At 42.9% G+C, this 16,955-nt stretch overlaps 1 protein-coding gene and 1 long non-coding RNA gene across 2 annotated transcripts in view; one reads left to right on the plus strand and one right to left on the minus strand.

Annotated features, from left to right (window-relative positions):
- LOC106056339 (uncharacterized) overlaps nucleotides 1–6,977 on the minus strand; it is a 128,941-nt gene extending 121,964 nt beyond the window's left edge. The window contains exon 1 of the long non-coding RNA XR_001215691.2: nucleotides 6,756–6,977. This is a non-coding gene — a long non-coding RNA (uncharacterized LOC106056339). The remainder of the gene's footprint in view (nucleotides 1–6,755) is intronic.
- Nucleotides 429–16,955, plus strand: part of LOC106056338 (uncharacterized) — a 169,605-nt gene continuing 153,078 nt past the window's right edge. The window contains exon 1 of the mRNA XM_013213035.2: nucleotides 429–5,934. Within this exon, the coding sequence (XP_013068489.2) occupies nucleotides 738–5,934 (5,197 nt within the window). The 5' untranslated portion in view covers nucleotides 429–737. The remainder of the gene's footprint in view (nucleotides 5,935–16,955) is intronic.

A 16,955-nucleotide genomic window follows, 5' to 3' on the forward strand; every position in this document is an offset into this window, starting at 1 on the left:
CAAATGTCGACATACACAAATATATTATTAGATTATTGATTCAAATAAATGAAGAACATATCTAAAGAAATATTGTCTGAGTAATTGCAATACAGAAAAGCAATGCATCATTGATCTCTAGAACACCGTTTAATTCACTAACATTATTCATACACTTTATTGGTAAATAGAATGCGGGGCGTGGCAGACCTATACATTAGACTGAGAAAAACGACATATTCTATTAACACAATCTTTCTTTCTTGTGTAAAATAAGAAATAGGAGTCATGTTTTAAGTTAAAAGGATATAAGATTATGGAATTATTTAAAAGAGATCATCTCTTTATACAAACTTGTATGATATAAGGATCACAACGAGGGAGTGAGATGCCGGTGTTAAGAATGCTGAACTATATACCTGTTCGATACCAGTAGCTCTAATAATTGGCAGATAATGACAGTTACGTCTACAATATTTAGGAACAAATACAAGTCAAGCTTTGTTTGCATATTTCGCTAATGGATTATGAGGATAATGTTAATCAAAGATCTATACGATTTGCGAACAAACAACTTAGAAGGAAGAATAAAGGCGAGAATGATAGTACACAAACATATCTCCGGGAGTGACATTTTGCTGGTATCGGTATGGGGAGTAGCCCTCGGGTGATAGAAGAAGAGGGAGACCTGTGACCCCCCACCCCACCTTAGAAATCAAGAGAGAGAAGTAGAGAAAACAAAAAAAAAAAGCGTCAAGATGGACTTATTAGATGATATGGACAAGAAACTATTAAAGTCACTGCTGAACGAAGAGTGGAGGGGTGAGGATGGTAAGAGAGCCGGGAAGGGGAGGAACGAGGGTGGGGGCCAAAAAACGCGAGCAGGGAGGAGACCGTTGTATGAGACAAAGGCGCGAGGCGGTAAAAGTCGGAGAGAGGAGGACAGGTCCAGGCGACAGGACAGCCGTTTTGACAGATCAATGCGAGTTTTGGAATGGTTGGACGCAGACTGCGGCACTCGCCTGGCGCGGCATTACGAGCAAGCAGGTGGCTGGCGTCACCACAGTAACATTTACCTGTCTAGACAAGGCGACTCACCGAAGCGGGCACAAGAAAGCCAGCGGGAGCAGACGACGAAAAAGGCGACATCTCCACAGCATCCACAGCAGCAGAAGACAAGGCAGCCGCTCAGGCTTACACGCAGCAACATCATCATCAATACGGACCTGTGGAGCGGGTACGTAAAGGACTCCGAAGAGGATAGCAGCGAAGGGGAAGAGGAGAAGAAGATTCTCGAAGAGTGCGAGGAAGACCTCACCGCCGAGGAGGACCTGGTAGAGTCGCTAAAGAAATGGCAGCAGGAGCAGCTTCTGCTAGAGCACCACGAGGACCTCTCTATGCAAGACTATGTCACTAGTAGCGAGGAAGACGCAGCCAACGAGGACGAGAGTGACAGCGAGGACGAGCTTGTGCTGGCACTGAGGCACTGGCAAGAGGAGCAACAGAGGCAGCAGCTGAGGCAGGCGGCGGCCCTAGCCCAGAATCCGCAGGTGCTCACGCCAGTCCTGGAGGAAAAAACGTCGTCGCCCCTGAACGAGGCCTTTAAGTACTTTTACCAGGATCCGAACTACCTACTGTGTCACTTCAACAGACAACGTTTGAAAAATCACCAACAGGTCTCAGGCATCGCACCATACTGGTGGGGCGACATCAGCAGCGTGAGAGAGGGCCCTTCCTCCCCTCCAGTCAACGCCAAAAACCTTGACGCCACTCAACCTTGCAATATTTTAACGATTCAAAGGCGAAGCTCCAGAAAATCATCGCTCAAAAACAGGCTGCTTCGCACCCAAGACAGTGTCGTTATCAAAGAAGTCGACATTAGTGCTAATTCCGCCCAAGAGAATACTGAAAAGCCGCCCGCCTCGGTGGCGCCTTCAAATTTGCTCTCTCCATCGCCGAAAATAGAATCAGTGAATAAGCCCCAGGGAGGCAGAGGCAAAGCACCGTCGCCGCTCCCTTCTCCTCTGGACACTAGCGGAACAGACGCCAAACCTTCTGGTGCTTTGGAAAACATTTTGACTAGAGTTTCGCCCACTGCCATCGTCGGACCATTTGTCAAAGGCGTAGACGACGGTGGTTTAAAAATAACGGATACAAGTGCCGGGGGCTTGTCTCCACATTCTCCGCTCGTTAGAAGCCCAGGGGGAAACTTTCTTTCTACGTGGCTTGTGGCGTCACCTGGGGATAAACAAGGCAGCCATCTCTCGGGGAGTACTGACTACCTTGGTAAAAGCAGTGAGTGTCTGTTGTTCGAGAGCCCACGTGAGCCGCTGTGCAGCACAAACTCTCAGGATTCTGGAATAGAGCGCAGCCCCGGTTACCTATCTCCGGCACCTCGATCAGCAGGAATAGAAAAGATAGGCAAATTTTTTAGACATTTTTCCAATAAGCTCTCTCCAGCCTCAACGTCTTCGAATTCAACGCCCCCTAAAACGCCACCACCAACTCCATCAGGGCGCCAACAGTATTTATATCCTGCTCAACAAATAAACATTCAAGGGGGCGCCGGTAAACTTTCATATTCCACGTCATCCATTCCAACACAGCCACCTTCTACGCCTTTGCTTAAAGCGGCACCCCCACAGTCACCCATCGCGGGCGTCGCCTCCCAGCACTCTCTGTGCTCCGCCACTAAATCAGACCCTCTCGCAGGTAGCGCTGCACTTCAACGCCACGTCGGACTATGGCGGAGTGGACAGAAGTCGTCGAGTAACCTCTTAGTGACGGGCGGCCGGTCTCCGGCTAATTCATCGCTCATTAGCCCGGCGGGAGAAAACTCACAAAATGTTATCTCTGGGTGTGATGGCGCGGGGACGGGAGGTGGTGGTGCCATCCACAGACCAGCCGCTGTGACCGGAGTCACTGCCAGCTCGGCGACCACGCTGACGATCGATACTCTTGCAGCGGAGGCCTGCGCGGGTGATCGCCAGAGAAGCCCTGGCGGTCCCAACAGCGGAGTTAGTAAAACCATTCTAAGCACCCGAGAGGTTCAACCTTTTATAGTACCGCAGACCTATCAGCACCACTATCTTCACCACCAATTTTCATCTCCCCGAAAAACAGCCGGGGAGGCCGTCACCGCTGCTGCAAAGCGAAGCGAGGAAGGGAGAGATGGTGGGGATGTCACGGAGGCAGGTAGCCAATCAAACACTAGGGCCGCTTACAAAGATAACGCAGACAGTTTAAGGAAAAGTAACGAGGCGCTTGACGTGCCGGGCGCCGATAATGAGACGGCTAGTGGCGCGGGCAGTGGGGGCGGAAGTAACTGTGCTGGTCTTAGCGGATTTACACGCGGGGTACAGAACTTTTTAAGAAAGTCACCCGTCACTGATATTGAACAGAGGATTAACTCAGAAATCATAGAGCGAGACATAGCTGGGAAACTCAAGTCTGTTCTAAGCCCTGGAGCAGGCGGCACTTGTGGAGGGGCCTTCACGAGTCCAAGTTTCGCACCCGAAAACACATGTGCAGTGGCGTCTTCTGCGGCCACTCAAGGGACTGCGGGAGGATACAATGCCACGGGAGAAAATTACGGCTACGCCACTGCCAAGTCGATGACTGAAACCAGCAGGAGAGGAGCGGCGAAGGAGGAGATTATTAGCTCGGAGCGGTCCTCGTCTACGAGCAGCGAGGAGAAAGGAGCACTTCCGGTGCCCAGCGGCGAGCACGACAGGGGTAGACGTGGCTCTTACGGAACTTGCAACCATCTATTCCTAGAGCAAGCCTCGGGGCGCAAGTCGCCTCTTCCGCAAAAAAATCAAAAGTCTCCCTCACCAGTGAGGCGGGCGCTGTTTAAATCAGTCGTGACCTCATCGAACTCATCCTCTTCCTCGTCAGCAGAATCCTCTAAACTGCACTCAAAAGTAGGCAGAGTGCTGTCTTCGTCTTCCCCGTCGTCTCCGCCACCCCACCTCGTTCAACAGCAGTCATCACCTCTAAAAACCTCGCCAAAGCATCAGCCCAACGACGCCCTCGACTCACCAACGAAAAAAAACATCTGCAACGACTCGCCCCCTGCCAACTACCGGGGCCGTCGAAAATTCTCAGACACCGGTTTAACACCGGTGCCCCGACGGCTGTTCAGCGACGGCAGGCGAGGGTCGCTGACCGACGAACGCACGCTCGTCTCGGCCAAATCTAAACTCGGCAAACTCCGGTTTCAGGGACGAAAATCTTCAGACGCTAGCAGCGTTGCCGCCCTAGTGAAACAAATTCACAACCTCTGGGGGGAGGGGGAGGAAGACGAGGATGAAGGGGAGAGAAATATCGAACGGCGCGAATCTGGTTCCGGATTAAAGTGTAGCCTGGACGATCAAGCCTTGTTCGATAAACGAAGGAAAAAATTCCCTTTTTCTATTAGCCGCGAGAAGGATAGCACTTGTGTAGAGAAAGGCGGTGGAAATAAAATTAACACCTCGTCATGTGCTCCTCATAGTGAAGCCAGCCCGGCTGCTGTTTCTGACGGGAAGTGTAAGGGTAAGAATTTAACCGACAAGGATTCGGCGTTGACACTACAGCCATCTTCGGGCCCCGCTTCAGCTCAAAGCGGTTCATCCGTTATTAACAGTGGGGATACAAGCTGTCAAGCTTCTGATGAGGTTTATCAGACAGGAGTGAACGAAGGCGGTAGTGAGACAGCCAGCATTTCCCTCGAGGCAGGGGGAGGAGGTGCCGTCACCGGAGTAGGGGGAATAGGGAACTGTGGCGGAGCCGTCGGTGGTAGCGAATTCGTCGCCCCGATAGCCCAGGTCGCTAGTCGACAGCTGGTGGCCACAGCTGTAAGCAGTGCAGCGTGTTTTGTCGGCTTGGACACATCTACGGATAACATACTCACACGTGCGAGCGCCGGAGTCATCGGGGGTTCTCAAATCGCACTCGCCGGATCAGCCACCGTAGCATCAAACATCAAAACAAATAAGAAAACCGCTACCGTCCAGTTCGAGCCTATCGTCAGCTGGGACGACAACAGAGTTGGGGAGAAAGTGTCCCCCGCCCTGAGGTCGGTTCTCAAGCAGGGGACGCGGCGCCATTCTTCTTTTGCAGGGTTCTCGGATTCCTGCGACAGCATCGCCAACGCATCTCCGATAATTCACTCTGAGCAATTAGCTGCTGTGCTAAACAAACAAGCTAAGAACGGACTTCCAAAATCGAAAACATCAGACAATTACAAAAGCATACTGAAGCAGTCTTCGGTTAATTTAGAAACAGTTCCCTCCTCTACAACAGAGAAGAAAAGAGTCAAATCTCCTTCTCCGAAGTCGAGAAAACACGAGAAAAGTTTCGACTATGGGCAAGAGTCAAAAAATTCGGAAGTCTCTTTATCACTGTGTTTAAAAGCCACCAGAAGTATTTCGCCAAAGTCCAAGAAGTATCGACCTGAAGGGAAAGACGCCTGTGAGTCTTCGGGCGACTTGGCCACATCGCCTCAGAATTGTTCAGACAGGGAGCCTCAGACCACCGACTCCGGACACTGTTCCCTCGATCTCCCCACCAAGACAGTCGGAGTTCAGGCCACACCGCGGACCATCGGAAAGACGTCTAACACCGGGACTCAAACCACCGACCTCCCTTCCACAGGTGAGGTGACCGCCGAGTACTCTTCTAGCCCCACCGAGGCTGGTGGCTGGCTGCAGCGGCTCGCGGCCAAGTGCATGGCGAGCGTGGGCGGAGCCAACCGCTCGGGCAGCCCGGGTGGCCCCGGGAGCGGCCTGCCCAGAGCGGCCAGTGTCCGCGCCGAATGGCTTTTGGGCAGCAAGAGAATGGGATCGAGCCCCAGCTCCCCAGTTGCTCAAGGGAGTGACGCCAGTGAAAAGTTCTGGGTCCCCCACGACGTGATTGCTCGGAAGAGGGCTCAAAGCCTGGTGCCCACACTATCGAAACAGGAAAGCGAAGATGGTAAGTGGAAAACATTCTATTCCAAGTATTTTAGGAACAGAAGTCAGGGTTTACTTTTAAGTATAGTGTATTTACATTGTTTGAAATCATTCTCTGTATACAAATATAAACATTATTAATAGTAATTAAAGGTTAACACCCTACATAATAACAAAGTAATAATGAGTTATTATGTAGTTTGGATTTCCCTATATCTACATTTACATGGACAGGCAAAGATATAGACAAAAAGAAAGACTGATTGACTGATACCTCTCGACTAGAAAATGGATAGATAGATAGATAGATAGATAGATAGATAGATAGATAGATAGATAGATAGATAGATAGATAGATAGATAGATAGATAGATAGATTAGATAGATAGACAGACAGACCAGACAGACCAGACAGACCAGACATACAGAAAGACAGACAGATAGACAGATAGATAGATAGATAGATAGATAGATAGATAGATAGATAGATAGATAGATAGATAGATAGATAGATAGATAGATAGTCTAATAGATAGATTGATAGACAGGTAGCTAGATAGATAGATAGATAGATAGAATCAAATAAATAGATTCTACTGCAATTGCTTACAAATATTACATATTCAACTAAGTTTAATCACGGCTTCAAAAATTCTCTCTTTCTCTCTCTCTCTCTTTCTCTCTCTCTTGTCTAATATTGATTTGTATCAACGCTTTTTTTCCCTTCTTACCAAGTGTCTGTACATTGACCTATTGATTTAAAAAGAAAACATTTTTAATAACATTGCTCATTTATTGTTCATGAATGAAGTAAATATGGTGAACACATGAATTATTACTCACCACTCACACACAAGCAATCATATATGCATATCCTGACCAAAGCATTCGTGATCACACAAACAGACACTTTAAAACACCTTACATTTTTTAACATTAGCTGAGCGAACTCAACGTCAGGCCATTATTCATAGAGTATAAATCTAGTCCCTAAGGCAATGTCTGATACCTTGGCAAAGTCGAACCATTAAATACAACAAAGGAGAATAGGGAGCACACCAAGGAAATATTATGTTAAGTATATAATAATGTAAGGCTCATTTATACACAGTACACAAGACATACACCATTTCAATCTACCTATCTTATCTATCTATCTATCTATCTATCTATCTGTCTGTCTGTCTGTCTGTCTGTCTGTCTGTCTGTCTGTCTGTCTGTCTGTCTGTCTATCTATCTATCTATCTATCTATCTATCTATCTATCTATCTATCTATCTATCTATCTATCTTTCTATCTATACGAATACAATCTACGTAAGAGAACACCCTTGACCTAAGTCAATAACTCTTTACTAAACTTAAAGCATGTTTACATTGATGTACCAGCTTGCTTCTAGCTTCACTAGCCGATTGCTTTGTTAATTGCATGTCAATGTTTTAAATTTGTACACAAGCAAGCGGGTCGGTATTGACTCTACTATTACAATCTGTAATACCAATGTTGTTATTTTTTTAATGCAACAATTCCTTAAATAAGTATTTAAGTTAAGTTAATTGCATGTCAGTGTTTTAGATTTGTAAACAAGCAAGCAGATCAATATTGATATACTATTACAATGTGTAATCCAGATGTTGTTGTTTTTTAATACAACAATACTTTAAATAAGTAACCTATCTACATAGCACGCAAAATAATACAGAGACGTTTGATTTTAGTATACATGAAAGAAGTGTTTCATTTCTTGTTTTTTTGTTTGTTTGTTTTGGGGTAAAATGATATACTAGAAAGAAATATACTTTATAATCGTAAATAATACAGAACGAATTCATTCAATGAACTAGATTGTGTAGATGTTGTTGAAATGTTGTAGTTGTTGGATGACGATGTTGCAGATATCTACTATTACTCTGTGTTAGGCGTGGTGGTTCAGCGGTAAAGCGCTTGGCTTCCAAACCGGGATCTTTGGTTCGAATCCTGGTGACGACTAGGATTTTAATTTCGGGATCTTTGGGCGCATATGAGTCCACCCAGCTCTAATGGGTACCTGACATTAGTCGGGGAAAGGAAATGCGGTTGGTTGTTCTGCTGGCCACATGACACCCTCGTTAACCGTGGGCCAAAGAAACAGATGACCTTTTTATCATCTGCCCTATAGACCTCAAGGTGTGAAAGGGAAACTTTACACTGTGTTCTCACAAAGTGAAGATTCTCATTCAAGAGTGCGACTAAAACATATTCAAAATGACTATCGTCGACTGTGGCTACAAAACATTAAGTCCAATTTTAATAAACTTCTTCTGTAACTGTTTTTGACATCCGTGTGGTGTGGTCAGTTATTTTGAATAAATTAAGTACTAGAAGTACTAGATTCAGATGATTCTGTATCGTATAAACATTCAAGGTGCAAGGCCCCTAAAACTACGAGGCCCCTCGAACGCCTACGCGCTGCCACTGGACACCCAGGCACCAGTCCGGTATAAAATAAGAACTTTTGTAATTGGATTTTAAAACGACTCCTACGTCAGATTTTCTCAAGATATAACACTTAAGTGTCTTTAACAAAATGGCTAGCGATGTCTTAATGCCAAAGCGATTAGCTTCCTAACCGATGGGGCTTTGAGTTCAAATCTCAGTCATCACAGGTATTTCGAACTTTAAGATTTTTAGGGCGCCTTTCATTTCAACCTGCTGTAATGGTTACATTTCATCCTGCTGTAATGGTTAAATTTCACCCTGCTGTAATGGTTACATTTCACCCTGCTGTAATGGTTACCTGACATACGGTGGGGAGGTAAAGGTGGTCGGTCGTTGTGCTGGCCTCATGACACCCTTGTCAACCATCGGCCTTGGAAACAGATGAACTTTGTGTCATGTTCCCACCGATCGCAAAGGATAACTTTAAAAAAATACACATTATAAAGACGATAACACTAAAATCAATAATAATAAGTTACCAAAATCTCATAAATTACAAGAGCTCTAATATTTGATGTGTTCAGAGGTGGCTTGAGCAGTGCGCGGGGCCCTGTGCGAGGGTCACGAATATTTGTGCGATGGGCTGACGGTGACAGAAGATTCTTTTGATCGCGGACTCCCCTAAATCGCGGAACCTGGGCCGGTTGCCCTACTCTCCACCCTCAAAGGCCGCCTCTGATGTGCTAATCAAAGAGACACGTAAAAAGCTATTGAGTATATCTCGTACATTCTCGTACAATCTCGTACATTCTCGTTCATTCTCGTACAATCTCATACATTCTCGTACAATCTCGTACATTCTCGTACATTCTCGTACAATCTCGTATATTCTCGTACATTCTCGTCTCATCTCAGTTGTTCTTATTCTCCATCCATTTTTTCTGTTCTGTTTGCCGAATCGCTTGATCCCCTCGAGGTGAGAGCATAGTCCTTTATTCAATAGTCTAGTAATGGATAGTTAAATCACTCGTGTAGTCTTTTTCAATACGATTTACTGCTCCCCTTTTCTGCCTCCTTCTCTCTTTCTCTCTCTCTCTCTCTCTCTCTCTCATTTTTTCCCATTGAATGAATTATCTGCCAACGCTTTTTGTCGCCCTCCCTTAATCTTATTCCGCCCCCCCTCTTCTCTCAGTCTTTCGTTCCCTTTCCACAGATACGAGACAGAAAAAACACACACACACTCACACACCCACACAAACGACAGATACACACACACACAATACTGCTCAAATTTTCAAAATGTAATCTCCAGGAGGTCACTGAATACAATGCTCCTCAATCCGTACAATTACTTCTACAATAATTCTGAAGCATGAATATGTATAGTGTGTCGAATTTAGATTATAGTGTGTCTAGTTTAGATTATAGTGTTTCTAATTTAGATTATAGTGTGTCTAGTTTAGATTATTGTGTTTTTAATTTAGATTATAGTGTGCACACATTTTAGCGGCCCCCGAAAGGGGAATAGACGCTAGTAGTTTTGTGTTGTCTGTCTGTCGTCCGTCCGTCCCGTTTAGATCTCAGAAACTAGAAGAGAAATGAAAATCGGACATTATGATATTTTAGATCATTAAAAAATCAGCTACTTGTTAGTTTTCCGAAAGTGAACCATTAAACTTTTAAAATTGCATATGCAATCAGATTTTTAAAAAAATACACCAATTTTAAATGAAAAAACTTCAGGGGAGTTTTTTTTTTTTAAAGGTCATCGACTTCTTCATTAATAAGTCAAGCTTCATTCATAGATTCGTGCATTGGGTGGCGGCGGGCAAAGTTCGAGCCGAAGACCTTCAAGCTGAGCATTGACTAGGGTAGAGTCGTCAAGATGATTAATATTAACGCGGTGGCTGCCTCTGAGTCCACCCGGCTCTAATGGGTACTTGACATTAGTAGGGGAAAAGTAAAGGCAGTTGGTCGTTGTGCTGGCCACATGACACCCTTGTTAACAAGAGGCCACAGAAACAGACGACCTTTACATTATCTGACCTATAGAAAACTTTTTTTTAACTTGGAGTCAGAAGATTATGGATGAATGGAGTATTTTACGAGTCTCGAAGACCTAGATTAGGTCTCTATATTTGGCCCTACCCAACGCAACTGTTACCATTGGCTGCACCGGCTGCATTTCGGTAATGTATTTTTGCGCCCGCTCGTGCAATAATCAACTGATGGTGTTGTAAGCTGATTCGTTATGCAGCTGACCTTTCGTTATATAACATTTAGTCCTTTCATATGCAATTCATGTTTATAGACCCACATGGAGAAACGTAGAGAGACAGATGGAAATAGAGATAGAAAAAAAGAGAGAGATGGAGAGACAGTGATAAAGAAAGGGAGAGAGACGAAAGTGTTGTGGGTGGAAACAGAGAGACACAGAGAGACACAGAGAGGTAGTGAGACAGTGAAAGATAAAGATAGATCGGGAGACAAGAGAGAGGTGGAGGCAGAGGTAGGGAGAGACGGAGAAAGACAGAGGGAGGATAGAGAGATAGAGGAGGAGACAGAGTGATAGACAGACAGAAGAAGAGAGTCTGATGCAGAAAGAGAAAAAAAAGAAGTAGAAGAAATAGACAGAGAGTAAGTCTGAGTGTGATTCGGAGAGAGAGAGAGAGAGAGAGAGAGAGTTGAACAAAAATATATGTCTAATAAATGAAATTGCAGAACAAGCTATAAATCAAATCTAATGTTGAACGCTATTGTAATGGCTAAATACTTGATTCACGTTCAAACTCATGTAGTTACGGGGTGGGGGGGGGGATAATAATGAGCTCACCTATCTATGATAGGTACTTGACTTGGGGGGGGGGAGGGGAAGGTGCAGAGAGAGAGAAAAAAAAAACGGTAGTTCATTGTCCTGGTCAAATGTCACCCTCCTTAACCTGTCTTTCAAAGAAAGAGCTTCCGTCGTCCACCCCCACAAAACGATAGGTCACAGGGACCTGTCTATGTCACAGGGACCTGTTGACGACCACCTAAAGTGCATTTATGAAAACCCAATGCATCATATCAGCTCTTTTTGGTCCCTGGAGTAATACTTTTAGAACCACCGCGTTGAGTTGACACGCAAGGAGCTCTAACTGTGGGGTGAACACGAGAAACAAATTATTGCAAGTAGTCTCCCCTTCCTTTCCTCTCTCCCCCCCCCCTCTTTATGTCACCGAAAAGAGGGGGGGGGCTCCTCTATTTTTCCGTCTGACTGAAACCCTGAACCGTGCGTAGGCTGTGACTGTGTTGACAACATGACTGATGTTTCACAATCCAAAGTCATTCTACCATCGGACCCTCTACCCCCGTTACATCACTTCTGCTACTTTAAACATTTGAGTTCACTCCTTGGATTAGACTTTTGCTTGGTTCTATTTTTTTTTTATGTTGTTGTTGTGTTCAATCTTGTAATTAATTTTTTTTTCGATTTAAAAAAACAAAGCTTATATTAAGTGTATCGATCAGTTTGGATCTGTCATGTAACTGAATTTGTAATAAACCTCAGACAATTAAGAGAAGTTATTCAGCTTATACCACCAGTTCAGTCAAGTACTATTTCTTTCCCCTTGGAAAGAAGTCTAATTCAATTTTTTACACCACTTCAGTCAAGTGCTATCTCTTTTCACTTGTTTGAAATACAATTAACTAATTGGTTAATTTGTTTTTATAGATTCTTGTGTTGGCATGTAAAAGAAATAATTGTGTAAAATTTCAGCTTGATTCGAGATTGGATGTGGGAGAAATAACGTGTACAATTTTTGGCCAGACAAAACAAGAATCAACAAAAAGAAATTAAGCAATTAGTTGATTATCTACAGAAAGTTCTCCATTTGCGATCTGTGGGGCAGATGATAAAACAGTCATCTATTTCTGTGGCCCACGGTTAATGAGTATGTCATGTGGCCAGCACAACGAGCTCACACCTTATTTGCCAGGTACCCGTTAGAGCTGGGTGAACTCAGAGGAGCCCTAAAGATCCCGAAAGTAAAAATCCCAGTCTTCACCAGGATCTTGAACCCGAGACCCCCGGATAGGAAGCCAAGCGCTTTACCACTCAGCCACCGCGCCTTCTTAATAAACTATTAGTATTTAATTTTTTTTTCATTAACACTTTGCTGGCACAGAGGTTAGTGTATTGGCTTGAGCCTTCGAGTTTGAATTCAAGTTGTACAATTTTTTACACTTGGTATACTATTGATACGTATTTGAAAAGAACATTATGAAACCGCAGGGGCCGCCTACACAAACGTGTCACGCTTATTATCTTGTTTTTATTTCTCATGTGTGGGTGTGGGTGTGTGTGTGGGGGGGGTTGTGGGAGTATCTGCTGTTTGGTAAACATCCCTCGACCGTTATTTAATAAAACTCCCTCATCCGATAAAGACGAGTTCACTCTAAACGTGCCTTGAATTGCTCATGAGACTCACTTTGTCTCAGTCTTTAGTTCCAAATCCCATTGATCACTTCAATGGCTACACGCAAGTGTAGAACACCACAGAAACACACAAAACTTAGAAAATATTTTAACCATCATTCGACTGCCTTTTTTTTTTTTATTTTTACAACTCTAGACTCTCAGGGCTAAATGTTTCACATCACGGCCTAATCAATATTTTCTCTTCCCCTCGATATTTCCTCTCCCCCCCCCCACCGAGTGTTGTCCCTCCTCCCACCCCCTGGACGATCTGTAATTGAATGAACTAAATTATAAATAACAATGCAGTTATAAACTTTGTAGTTATCGTTCTTTGCGGTTATTTTTAGATCATTTCTCCATTTAGGTAGAAAATAAAAAAATGCATTGAACTAATCCTAAATACTGTCTCGTGGCTGTATGTAACACTAAATTGATAAATGGTTAGTTCAAGTGTTGATTATTTCATGTAGCACACTGTTTCCCTTGTCTTCTGTATTTAGCTCCCCTTTCAGATTCTGCGATCTATAGGGCTGTTGATGTAAAGGTCATCTGTTTCTGTGGCCCACAGTTAACGAGGATGTCATGCGGACAGCACAACGCCTTTACTTTTCCCCAACTAATGTCGGGTACCCATTAGAGCTTTGTGGACTAAGAGGCGAACAAGGATCCCGAAATTAAAAATCCCAGTCTTCACAAGTATTCAAACCCGGGACCCCTCCGGTTAAGAAGCTATGCGCTTTAAGCTCAGCCACCGCGCATCCTATTTTGTGTACACTTTCCATTATTCTTATTATTAGAAAAATAAGTTTAAATATTAACTCTTTCTCTCCGTAATTATTTTAATTTAATGAGTTCATATCAGCGTTGGTATCGTACATTAGGAGAGAAAGAGTTATTACATTAGTAATTTACATCTTATGCGACTTTTTTAATGAAAGTATACGCTATGTTTGAGTCTTATAATTAAGCTTCTGCTTTCACGAATACTACATACGCAAAAAGGAGGTTGTATTTTCACTCAAACTCGAACGGTCCTGGTGGGTCCATTATTTTTTTTTTTTTTAAGCTTTGCAGGTGAATAGGTAAATTAAGCAAAACGTACATGAGCGTTACAATAACATTTTATTTGTTCTTCTCGTTTAATATTCTTTTCCTATTATTATGAAATGAATGTTCAATAGTGATCTCTTAAGGGTGTTGGGCCTATGGTTGTAATTGTTAATATAAAGAACTACGCTTACATTTGGGTTAATGTGTCATTGGGAAGTGGGAACTATAAAATGCAAAATAGTCACTTACAAGTCGCTTACTAGTACTAATACACCACTACGCCTCAGAACTGACCTGCAACGTCACAACCTTTGGGCAGTTTAGACCAATGGCTAGTTGTCACGTCGTACAGATCTGTACCTTATTTAACAGAAATGAGTGCCTGGGCATTCAATGCAAGACTCATCAGTAAATCACGTTTGTCGCCTAGATAAAATAAAAACGAAGTCAGAATAGTGGCTGTCTCATTTCATTCAGTTTGTCTGTTTAAAGATTCGACTTTCTTTGAATATTCCATTCTGCGGAAAGAGTTTCTTGTGATTTGTTGAAACTGCTCTAATTTCTAGGTGTAGATCATCTTCTACGATTTATTCATGTCGAAGTTTCGTTTTGTTTAGGAGGGAATAAAAAATCCCTTTTAATTAATCGATCATCACAACTGGAGTTTTTTGTTTTTATATTGCTTTGTATAGATCATATTTCATGCCACAACATGCTCTGTGTGTTCTGGTCTCATCTCTATTAGAAACAATTGAAGAAAATGAGTATCTAGGAGAAGGGTCTCTTTTTGCCTTTAGGCGCTTTGCAATTACACACACAATTTTTAAAAAAAAATCCCATTTAAATTTCTATATCTACTTTGAACTATAAACTCCTTGATAAAAAGCCAAACGTCTTAAGCCAGACAGCCCACACAACCCGCATTCTCACACATCCCACATTCTCACACATCCCACATTCTCACACAGCCTACATTCTCACACAGCCCACATTCTCACACACATCCCACATTCTCACACAGCCTACATTCTCACACAGCCCACATTCTCACACAGCCTACATTCTCACACAGCCCACAATCTCACACAGCCCACATTCTCACACATCCCACATTCTCACACATCCCACATTCTCACACATCCCACATTCTCACACATCCCACATTCTCACACATTCCACATTCGCACACATGATGAAAAAATTCAACCTCACACGAGACCTCTTTTTGAATACTTTTCCCACTGCATATATCCCCCTACACACATTATAATCATTCAGTCATGGACTATTCCATTGCTTCTCTACGTTTGAAAACTATTTGTTATTCCCAACGTATGGGACACGACTTCTAGAGTCTCGCCTATTACGTCATAAACAGCAAAAGGGCGAAGAACATGGAGCTTTATTTACACATTTTTTGACGCCCTATTGGAACATCTAAGAGTCTGTTCCCCTGTTTCCCTCATCGCCCCTTCTACAAATATGTATTACTTTAGGATAGTCGATAGTGTACTTTTCAATGGAGTCATTCTAGTGCCTCGTGGGACAAGTGATTCAGGGGGGTGCGGGGGGCACGTCGGGGCAGCTTGTTGTCTCTAACAAATGTTTGGAAATTAAACCAATTTATTGAACCAAGTTTTTTTCTAGTCGAGCATGTTGTTTGTGTGTTTGTGTCGATGTATAGGTCTGGGTATTTATGTAGACCAGCGCGAGCGTAGGAGGTGGGTTGTTGTTCTTTTTAAAATAGTTTGAAAGAATTTGTGTAGTTTTTATTGGTGTGGAGATGTTCAAACATGGCGGAGAACCTATAAATAGCTAGCTTGTTGGTGTATCCGGCGTACTAACTAAAGGAAGTGTAGATAAGGTTTGTTTTTTAAAAAGTTAGAAACCTCCAATGTACGTGTTTATTTTGGAGGGAGGTGTCCAATTAGCGTCAGTAAGTGAATCGCTCAAACTGCTTCCTAAGAATCAAAGCAGAAGGGAATACCATTTTGATGGACTTCTTCCGCTAATATTACGGAATCCTTTTAAAAGTAATTTTAAACATTTTTAAAATTAGCTGTTCATGAACTAGTCACGGACGGTAACTAAAAACTTTAACCTTATTTTTTTTATAAATTGTCCGGTTAGATGTACTTAATTAAGTCGCACGTCCACATTAGCAGGATAAATGTAAGGTAGTAGTTACCGTTCGAGAGATGTTCTGTAACCATGGCAACGCCGAACCGCACTACTTGTTTTCGCGGAGCCGCACTTCTATTTACTCAGAAATGTGATAACATTAGGTCGAGCTACTTTTTACATCGAATCGCACTAGAATCTAGATATTAAGCCGAGCCAAACTACTTTTCACTCCCAATCACGCTACGTCTTTACAAAGCTTATATCAACTCACTCTGTCTGTCTAGTAAAAAGTTTGTACACTTTATTTCTCCCACACCCCAATCACGTATCAATCTGAAATTTCGCACAACTTTTTCTTCTACCTCACAACACAAGAACCTATATAAAAGTTAACCAATTAGTTGTTTGATTATTCCTAATTAATTTATTTTGGTTTTTCATTACAGAAAAGGAAAAGAAATTGTATTTGAAAAGTGGTGGTATAAGCTGAATTAGTCCCCTTTTCAGGTCGCCGAATGAAACAAACAATACCCAGATATCCCTTTCTTTCTTTTTCCCTCACCCCCCAGCCCCCTTTTCCCAACAGGTCTAGATAAGAAAGCTAAAATTACGAAATAGAGTCTAACAAAAACAATTGAAAAAAACAAATATTTCTAATATGACAGATTTATTGTTCATGGTCTAGATCTAATACAAATTTAATTACTTGACGTATCCAAACTAATTAATAAAATTACACTTTGTTTAAGTGGTATTGAAAGTTTGTTTTTTTATAAACCCCCAAAAGGGGAAAAGACGCTATTAGTTTTATGTGGCCTGTCTGTTCGTCCGTCCGTCTGTTCGTCCGTCAGAATTTACGTTCTGACAGCTTAGGGGTGCAGATTTATTTATTATGTAAACAATAGTATTACATTAAGAAATGAAATCGGATACGAACTGCATAGTATACCATTAAAATGTTTGTTTGTAAAATGTTTTACATGCTTGGG

The sequence above is a fragment of the Biomphalaria glabrata genome, chromosome 9, assembly GCF_947242115.1.
Source record: "Biomphalaria glabrata chromosome 9, xgBioGlab47.1, whole genome shotgun sequence".
Taxonomy (NCBI): Eukaryota; Metazoa; Mollusca; class Gastropoda; family Planorbidae; genus Biomphalaria; species Biomphalaria glabrata.